This window comes from Excalfactoria chinensis, chromosome 5, assembly GCF_039878825.1.
Source record: "Excalfactoria chinensis isolate bCotChi1 chromosome 5, bCotChi1.hap2, whole genome shotgun sequence".
NCBI classification, from domain to species: domain Eukaryota; kingdom Metazoa; phylum Chordata; class Aves; order Galliformes; family Phasianidae; genus Excalfactoria; species Excalfactoria chinensis.
The window spans coordinates 3707444-3717005 of NC_092829.1; the positions used below are offsets into that span (position 1 = coordinate 3707444).

General features: G+C 51.9%; 1 protein-coding gene across 1 annotated transcript; it reads right to left on the reverse strand.

The window, feature by feature from the left end:
- Positions 1–264: 264 nt before the first annotated feature.
- On the reverse strand, positions 265–7912 carry OTX2 (orthodenticle homeobox 2). Its single transcript, XM_072337920.1, has 5 exons — positions 7777–7912; positions 7438–7520; positions 3827–4049; positions 3305–3456; positions 265–2172 (listed from the first exon to the last, which is right to left on the reverse strand). Exons 3-5 carry the CDS (start codon positions 3921–3923, stop codon positions 1552–1554), a joined length of 870 nt encoding a protein of 289 aa, XP_072194021.1. The 5' UTR covers positions 3924–4049; positions 7438–7520; positions 7777–7912; the 3' UTR covers positions 265–1551.
- Positions 7913–9562: the final 1650 nt, after the last annotated feature.

Consider the following 9562-nt stretch of genomic DNA (forward strand, 5'->3'; position numbering starts at 1 on the left):
AACAGGTTTGAAACGCACAGTTGGGTTATAAAAATATATAAAAATAAAAGAAATCCATCCTTCCCTGCCCAAAAGGAAGCCCCCAGCTGGGGTGTGGGATCACAAAGCCCTCTGCCCACGGAACCGCTGCCGGCCGCGATCGAAACGGACGACAACCATGGAATGTGCTAGAACCATTTTAATATAATTATACATATCTGCCAAATCCAGGAAGAAAAAAAAAAAAAAAAAAAAAAAAAAAAAAAAGTTTCTGCATATATATCTTTTTTTTTTTTCTTTTTTTTTTTTTTTTCTTTTTTTTCAGTTAACATCTGCAAGCATAAACGACAATGAATTTCTCGGTTTAAATTCATCCAGGTCAGAGCAACTGCCCAAAGTCCTGTTTGATTTGATGGCTACCGCCGGCGTGGCCGGCTGTAAGTGAACTCCAGAGGAGTTGAATGTCCTTGGGTGGTTATTTTCGGTCTTTTCTCTTTTCGTTCAGAGACAGTTTGATGTAAAAAGTTTTCAGTGCAGTTCACCTCTGGTGAAAGGCGATCGCGTGTGTTTTATTTTTGTGGGTTTTTTCTTTTTCTTAAATATATATTCTTTTTATTATTATCATTTTTATTTTTTATTTTTTTTTAGAAAGATGATAATAGGTAACTCAGTTGCTCTGAATTTCACTTATAATTATAACCTATTTAAATCACAGCGGAACTCCCGCTGGTGCGGAGTTCGTAGTTGCATACAATACAGGAGATCACAGTTTTGAAGTCTAGCACAGATTAAAAACCACAGATGTACCATTTATATAAGACACACACTGATTGTCTCTTAAAAACTACATATTGACTCCTTATGAACATTATTTTTTCTTTAAATAAAGTAGTGCAGCTAGGACAATCAGTCACACAACCCACACAGCCCTGAACCAAGTTCTCTCGGTGCCCACTTGAGCTGGGCGTCAAACAGTTGGATGAGCGCGAGAGAGAAAGAAAGAGGGAGGGAAGGAGGGAGAAAAAAGGGAAGAAAAAGAGAAAGAGAGACGCTGTCCATTCCGAATACTTTAACCAAGGGTTGGCTAACACATTGGAAACCTCTGGGTGAAGGATCTTTCCACGCACACACAAAAAGAAATAAAAACCTAGACTTTGTTTGTTTGTTTGTTTAAAAACTGGCCCGTAGGTGGAACGATCTCCCACCTCTTCCAAACAAAGAAACCCAACAATTGCCTAAAACTATAAAGAACACGGATTGGTCTGTCTGTATTCTGCTCACTAGATGATCTGTCCGTTTAAGGCCTTCCTCCTCCGTTGTCCTCTTTGTCGTTCCTTTTCCAGAGCTTCTGAGCAGGAGATGAGTCTGAATGTGGTCACACCAGCACTGTCCCTCTTTTTGTCACCGTTGATGTCGTCGTCGTCGGATTTATGTTCGTTTGTTTGTCCGTTTGTCCATTTAGTTATTTTCTCTTTAATTTAACCAAGACCTGACTAAAGCTGGAGCGTTTGGCCCAGCGTGTTTTGTTCTCGTCACGATTTCTCTTATTATCACAAAGGTTCCCGTGGGCCTTCACAAAACCTGGAACTTCCATGAAGATGTCTGGTCTTTATAATCCAAGCAGTCAGCATTGAAGTTTAACTTCCAGGAGGCGGTTTGGTCTTTATAATCCAAGCAATCGGTGGTCGAGTTAAAGCCCAAACTGGAGGCTCCATAGCCCTGGGTGGAGAGGGAGGCTGGAGACTGGTTGAGGTGGCTGGTGACCGCGTTGGCACCCATAGGACTCAGGGTGGCACCTGGTCCGGGGAGCTGGTGGTGCATAGGGGTCAAATAAGATCCACAGTCCATCCCTCCGAAATAGGAGGTTGAGCCGGCGTATCCTTGGCTGTAACCTGATGCCTGGGTGTAGGTCATGGGATAGGACCTCTGCATGCAGGAGGAAGAGGTGGACAGGGGATCGGAGAGCGGGGAGATGGATGCCGGGCTCCAGATGGACACAGGGGCACTGCTGCTGGAAATGGTGGGGACCGAGGTGCTGGAGGGGGGTGTGAACTGCCCGCTGGTCCCACTCTCAGAGCTCACTTCCCGGGCCGGTGAGTTCTTCTTTTTGGCCGGCCTCACCTTGTTCTGGCCCCCGTTCTGCTGCTGCTGCTGCTGCTGCCGGCACTTGGCCCGGCGGTTTTTGAACCACACCTGGGAAACGGTAGAGAGGGAGGGAGGAGGGGGGGGGAAAGATGGAGAGAAGCCTGGCATTAGGGACACACGGGCACCCCGAGGGTCCAAAAGCAAGCGGTGGGGGCTGCAGAGGCTGCTGCAGGGAAAGGCTCCCATTCACCAAGATCATTAGCGATAATAACAAGTAGAAATGGGCAAATCAAAAGGCTTAATAAGGCCACTTTTGGGGGAGAAGAGCGGGGGGGAGAACTCCCTATTTGCTGTTTGCCAGCCAGGGACCCCCAGGAATCACTTTTTAAGGCCTCTTGAAGTCAAGCCCTTAATTAGAAACAACGAAGCACCAGAAAGGGTGAAAACAATTAAGAAAACAGAGGCAGAGCTTGGGGACCAGGTGAAGATCTACCCCCTAAACAGTCTCTCAGATCCCAGCCAGGATCAGTGCCCCAACCTATCTCCACCTCTTCTAGCAGGGTACTGTGGGGGAAAAGGTTGAGGTTGGGCACAGGGAGGGACACAGCACCGTGTGGCTCTTGTGACCAGAGAGGTGAGCAGGACAGATGGGGTAGAAGCTGCAAGGGTTGTCCTGGATCTTGGGACCACACTCCTGCCCCACCAGCAGAACTCCAGGATGTTCTTTGGATTGGAAACCTTCAGGCTGCTTGTGGGGGTGGCACAGCCTGGTTCCAGCAGAGGGGTCCCAAGGCCTCCTCTCTCCTATCAAAGCCCATCCAGAGTCAGAGGAAGCACCCAGCCTGGGGGATCCAAGGATGCAGGGGTCCCTGGGGAAGCAGGGATACTTTGCATGGGGCCGAAATGCCTGCAAGACTGAGTTTTGTCCAAGGGAGTGTGCAGATGCTGGGAAGCCCTAAGGTGCTCAGGGCGGGGAGCAGTGGGCCCGGGAGGGTCTTCCAGGGCCGCATCAAGCCCCAAAGCTATGGAAGGAAGGGGCAGCATCCTACAGCCCGGGCTGGGAGCAAGCAGCTGCTCCATCCCTCCCTGTACCATCACCCCTCCTTGAGCACACTTCACCCCATAGCCATTCGATCACCCTTTAGGTCTGGCCTCATCCCCTAAAATACTTCTTGGTACAGCAAGCTGAAGGCAGAGGGTGCAAGTGGGGCTCCCTACCCGTTTTCTTCCCCGTTCCTACCTGCACTCTGGACTCGGGCAGGTTGATTTTCAAGGCCACCTCCTCCCGCATGAAGATGTCGGGGTAGCGGGTCTTGGCGAACAGGGCCTCCAGCACGTCCAGCTGAGCCCGTGTGAAGGTGGTGCGCTCCCGCCGCTGCTTTCGGGGGGTGGCTGCGAACGGAGCCAGAAGCCCTGGCTGTCACTCAGTGGTGCTCGGAGCGCAGTGACCCCCCCCGGGTCCCTCCCCAGAGGGTCGCTCCTGTTCCCGCTGGCTCTCTTAGGGGACCCGCTGCCCGTTCCCAGGTGCCTTATTGCAGCGTTGCTTCTTCCTCCCCAACCCTCCCAGCTGGGGTTGGAGCATCTGTTCTCTTTTTGCAGCCCTTTCCCCGGGGAAAAGAGGAGCGGGAAGGGAAAAAGGAGAACCGCAAACCCCCGGCCACTCCAATCTCAGGGCACGGTGTGCCTCTGGGGCTTCTCTTGGGAAATCCATGGGGAAGAAGGGAAAAGGGAGACGGGGGAGAAGGAGAAAAAGGTGCCTTACCGGGATAACCGACGGACGGATGCAACAAATCCATGCCCGAGGTGGTGAGACTCAGGCCATTGACTGCGTAAGGTGGTTGCTTAAGATAAGACATCATGCTAAAGTTGGAGCGGGGAGGAGAGTTGGCCGAAATCCGGGCGAGGGGGGTCCGCCCGAGCGCCCTGCCTGCCCCGGGCGGTGCTGGGGGTGCCGTCGGGCGAAAGGGGGGGGGGCCTCCAGGTGCCTGCGGAGCGAGAGGAGGGGGTCAGGGAGCTCGCTGCCCCCCTGACTTTATCCCCACTGCTCTTAACCCGGACCGCAGCCGGATTTGGGAGCTAGGAGAGACTGAGCAGATCAACGCATCCCTCCCAAAAAAGGCAGGGAGGGGGGTGGGGGGGTGGGGGTACGTCCCATCCAGTAATTACTGCCCGAACAAAACCCCCCCATGCCTTCAACTGCCCGCATTGTACGGCCGCCCGGGGCATTTGCATAGGATTCCCGGCCGGGCACCAGCTAATTGTCTCAAGCAAAACTTGATTGGGGCCATTCGCAGACACAAAGAACCCCTCGGCTAAATAAATAATGCAGATAACAAAGCCCAAGGGTGAGAAACAAAGAAACAATTCAAGAAACCTATCTCTCCCCCAGTCTCTTGCAAGGACTTTAATTATCCCAGGTTTGGGTACATTCAGACCTCCCCCCCTTCCCCCGCCCTTCCCCCCGACGTTGCTGCATTTCAGAGCTCAAATGCCCGCTCGGGGAAGAGACAAACTTTTCTGCTCTACCACCACCGCTCCGAGCCCGCAGTAATTTCCACCGGCCATTTGCACCTAATTAGTACTGCGGGTAATTAGATTTGGAGGCGAGTAACAGATTTATTATGCTTTCAAGAAACTCTTGATGACGGAGCCGGAGCAAAACAAACACGGCGAGTTGCGCGGGGACGGGAGACCCAAACGCCGACAAATGGCCGTGCCCGGAGCTCCTGAAAGAGTTAAATGTCCAACCCCGGGGGGAAAAAATCAGTGCCTTTTTACCCCCGTGTTTTTTATATATATATTTTTTCGGCCAAATCTCGCCCTTCTCCCTGCGCCGTCGGAAAAGATAAAATAAAATAAACAGGAGCGCAACTTTCTTCCCCAAACAGCCTCAAACTCAACGGTTCGGCTATCGAATACCCAGAGGTTCTGCTCCAGCCTCCATCCCCCCCAATCCCGACCCCTCTCTATGCAGCCGGTGCAGCGGTGCTGCTTCCAAATGCGCGGAGCGGCTCCGCGTGCGCCCACAGTGCGCGGTTCTGCCCCGCTTTCACCTCATTGCCCTGGGGAGGATGAAGCTTTCCCGAAGGGGGTGGAGGAGGGGGAGCAGCTCCCGGGGGGTGCGTTAAGCGGGAGAGCAACATTAATATGGGTGTACGCTTGCAAACGGGCCAACGAACAACAACAATAACAACAGAAAGCGCGGCCCTAAAATAATAATAATAATCAATAATAAATTCATTACAATTAAAAACGTTCCATCCCCGTGAACTCGGAGCCCCGCGGAGCCCCCGCGGCCGCGCAACGCCGCAGCCCGAGGAGCAACGGCTCCGCTCGGCAATCTGTCACCTTTCCCCCTCCTCCCCCCCGCGCTCCTACCAGTTGCTCTGCCCTCGCTCAATAATAATTACCCCGTCCGAGAATTAATTATAATAAATGTTTTCTTGATAAACTAACGAGATAATCCGGGCGGCACACGCTCCCTAATTACGGGCCGCCGGCCCCGGCCCCGCTGATGGATGCACGGAGGGGCCGTGAGCGCACACTGCGCCCCGGGCACCGCGGGGGTCGGGGGGAAGCTCCGGGGATTGGGGCGCAGTGCTGCGGGACGAAGGGGAATTGGGGCTGGGGTCGGAGAGGGAAAGCTCCCTTCGCACCCTGCCCGCATTACTTCCATTGCTTTGATTAATATTTCTTTATCTTATTTTCCGAAATGGAGAGGTTGGAAGGTTGATATCCCTCATTATAAATATATCCGCAACGGCTGCGGTGTCTCATCCCGGCTCTGCCGCGCGGTTGCGGCTCCGGAGAACGAACGGGGCAGTCGGGAGCGACCTCAACTCGGGGCCGTTGTCCCATTCCTGCCTCCACAATCGCATTTTTATAAGTGCGTTGTTAATGGAGTTGTGTTTCTTTCCTTTTCTTTCCTTTTCTTATTTTCTCTCTTTATATTTTTTTTCCTTCGTTTTCTTTCTTTCTTTCCTTCTTTCTTTCTTTCTTTCTTTCTTTCTTTCTTTCTTTCTTTCTTTCTTTCTTTCTTTCTTTCTTTCTTTCTTTCTTTCTTTCTTTCTTTCTTTCTTTCTTTCTTTCTTTCTTTCTTTCTTTCTTTCTCTCTCTCTTTCTCTCTTTCTCTCTCTCTCTCTCTCTTTCTCTCTTTCTCTCTTCTCTCTTTCTTTCTCTCTCTCTTTCTCTCTCTCTTTCTCTCTTTCTCCTTTCCTCTCTTTCTCCCTTCCTCTCTTCCACTCTTCCTCTCTTTCTTCTTCTCTTTCTCTCTTTCTCCCTTTCTTTCTCCATTCCTCTCTTTCTTCCTCTCTTTCTCTCCTTCTCCCTTTCTTTCTCTCTCCCTTCCTTCTTCCTCTCCTCTTTTTCTTTCTTTTTTTCTCTCTTTCTTTTTCCTTCTAACGAAAAGAATAACAAATCCCAACTTCTCACAGCGCCAGAACCCCGAACCGATCTCGGTCCCACAGAAGATTTCCTCCCTAACAAAACTTGGGCTCCTTCACAAGGACTTTCCCGACTTTCTCTTTGTCAGCGCGGTACCATTACGGGGCACGGAGCCTTTGGGAAACGCTTTCCCACGGCCAAATAATAATCATAATAATTAAAATAAATTAAACGGGGAGATACAAAAGAGCCCCAGTCGCTCTCGGACCGGGATGCTGTTCACCCCAATTCGTTTTGCCCGCATCGGGGTTCGTAGCCTCAAAAGCCCCAAGGATGCCAACCCCCGCTGCTCTCAGCGCTGCTCCGCGAGTGCTCAGCGCACCTCGGCTAAATTACTTCGCGGAGTCTCCACGGCGAGATGAGCGGAGTTCCAGTCGGGGGTGGGGAAAAAAAAAAAAGAAGAAAAAAATAATAATAAAAAAGGAGAGAAAAAAAAAAAAAAGAAGAAGAAAAAAATATATATATTCCCGGTTCTTTCTGATTTTTCAAGTCCACCTCGGGGCCGGGGAAGAATGAAAGGCCAAAGGATCAGGAGGGGGGGAATAATACGAGGCGAAGAAACGCGCGGCGAGCCCACGGTGAAAAGCGGGGCTTAAAGGCGAGCCGTGGGAATCGCCTGTCCCCCTCCTCCGCTCCCGCATTTGGGCCTTTGGGGAATGTTTCAGCCTTCGGGGCAGCCTCACTCCTCTCGGCCCGGCCCGGTCCGGCCTCCCCAGGGCAGCGCGGGGTATCCCCGGCGCAGCGCACGGCACCGCCGCATCCCCGTATCCCGCACCCTTCTCTTCTGCCCTCAGCTCCCGGCGTAAAAGCGCTTAAAACCAACATTAGTAATAATAAAAATAAGCGTAATAATTTGCTATCACCACCCGCTTCCTCTCTCATCCTCGTTATGTTTAGGAGCGGTGCCCCACGCGAGGTGTCCCCACTTACCTGCGGGGCCGCGGGCAGGGCTGGGGGGCTCGGGGGGCAGAGCCGCCGGTCTGGTCCTCTCCAAATTCAGGGCTGGGGTTGAGCTGGGAGAGAGAAAGCACAAAGCGGGAGGTTAGGGAGCGCGCCGCATGCACATGCCCACGACACTGAGGTTGAGGGGAGGGGTGGGGTGGGGGGAGAAAGGGGGAGAGGAGAGAGAGAGAGGGGGGAAAAAATTGTTTGAAAAAGAAGAAGAAATAGGGGGGAATAAATAGAAGGGGGGGTGGGGGGGGGAGGGAGAGAGGGGGGCGGTGCGGGAGAGGGATGCGGGGATGCTCGGGGGCTGCGCTCGGTACGTACAGAGCTGGCGGTGCCGGAGTTGGTCGAGTGATTTTATTTTTAATAATAGTGGCAGGGTGCGTTGGAGCTGAGGTCTCTACCTCTCTCGGGGAGCTTTGCTGAGAAAGCGCCTCTCTGGCAACTTTTTGACGCAAACTCTCCAACCAATGGCAGGGAGAGAGTGATTGACACATCTAAGCCAGGGGGAAAATAATAAAAACACACAACAGGGGGAGGAAAAAACAGGGCCGCTGCTGGACCGGGGGGACAATCAGGAGAGAAATAACAGCCGCCGAAATGACACGAGAATGTCCATTAAAAGGAGATGGCTCGGTTTAAAAATATACATTTATGGATCTCAACGTGTGAAGTCATTGTGCAAGTGAATGTGATGGACTTTAAGCGGAGAGTGTTTAAGGAAGGAAAGAGGGGACTGTAGGAAGCTTATGGGGGCGGGAGGATAATAGAAACAACAAAAGGTATTAAAATATGGAAGTAAACGTTTTTTGGGGGGGGTGGACTGGGAGTATGGCAGAGCCTTTGGCTGAGTAGTGTGAGGCTGGGGGAGAGCAAAGCTGAGGGGAGATCCCACCTCTCGGGGTAATGGAGAGAGGTATAGGGGTGTCCCAACGCCGGGACCCCCCCTGAGAGCACCCCCTGAGCAGAGCTGAGAGTGTTTGGAATGGGAGAGGATGAGAGAAGGGGACCCGGACTGTCCTGGGGGGCACAGGCATGTTTGTGAATGTGTATAGGTGTAACATAAACGTATGTATATGTACAGATAAATACAGACATGAAATAAACAGGAACACACACATGCACACAAAAACCCTCATACTCATACAAAAATACATGAATACACAGGATACGTCTGTGATGCAGCTCTGGATGGAGCCGCAGAACGAGACTTTGCGCTGCGCCGCATTTTCAAAGCGGGATGCGTCAGTATTTTTACAGAAATAAACTCGGCTCAGCAAAGGAGCGGTGGGAGGAGGGCCGGGATCTGCGCAGCTCCCAGCTCGGGCCGAGGAAGCAACGTGATCGCGGAGCTGTGCGGAGAGGCAGCGCTTGGGAAGGGAGCCGCTCCGCTCTGCGCGCACTTTCCTCGCTCGTGCCAAAACGCAGCGGCTTCGTCTTTTTCGTGGGGTGACCTATGTTAATGAAGGGACGGCGATTAATTCGCCTCTCCGTGGCTCTCCCCGTTGTGTGCAACCCAGTACGGTTGTCCTTGGGTTTACAGCAAGCAGCGACCCGAGCCGGAGCGGTGCGGGAGAAGATTTGGGATGCTCGGGGTTGGGTCGTTGCAATGTTATGTGTTATTGGGGTTTTTTGTTTGTTTGTGTTTTTTTGGTTTGGTTATTTTTTTGGCTTCCCAAAGAAGAGGAGGAAGGAGGGGGAGAAGAGAAAGAGGGGAGGAGAGAGGAGGGGAAATTAAACAAACAACCAAACAACCCTAATAACCCCGTTGCACTAAACGGCCGATGCCCAACGGAGCCGCTTCCACTCTTTGGCCGCATTTTGCCAAAGGGACTTCTCTGAAAGTTGGTGCCTTGGCCCCCCCGGGAGCCCCGAATCCCCTCTTCTCTCTCTCTCTCCTCTTCACTCTTTGGAGTTGTTTTGTTGTTGTTTTTTTTTTGGGTGTGTGTGTGTTTTTCTTTTAATTTTCCCAAATCCACGATACTTTTAAACTGTTATTTGTTTTCTTTTGGTTATGTTTTAGTCTTTCTTTTCTTTCTTTTTAGGGAGGTGGTACCTTTTCAGCCCCCTCCCCCCATCCCTCTCCCCCCCCCCCCCCCCCCCTCCACCA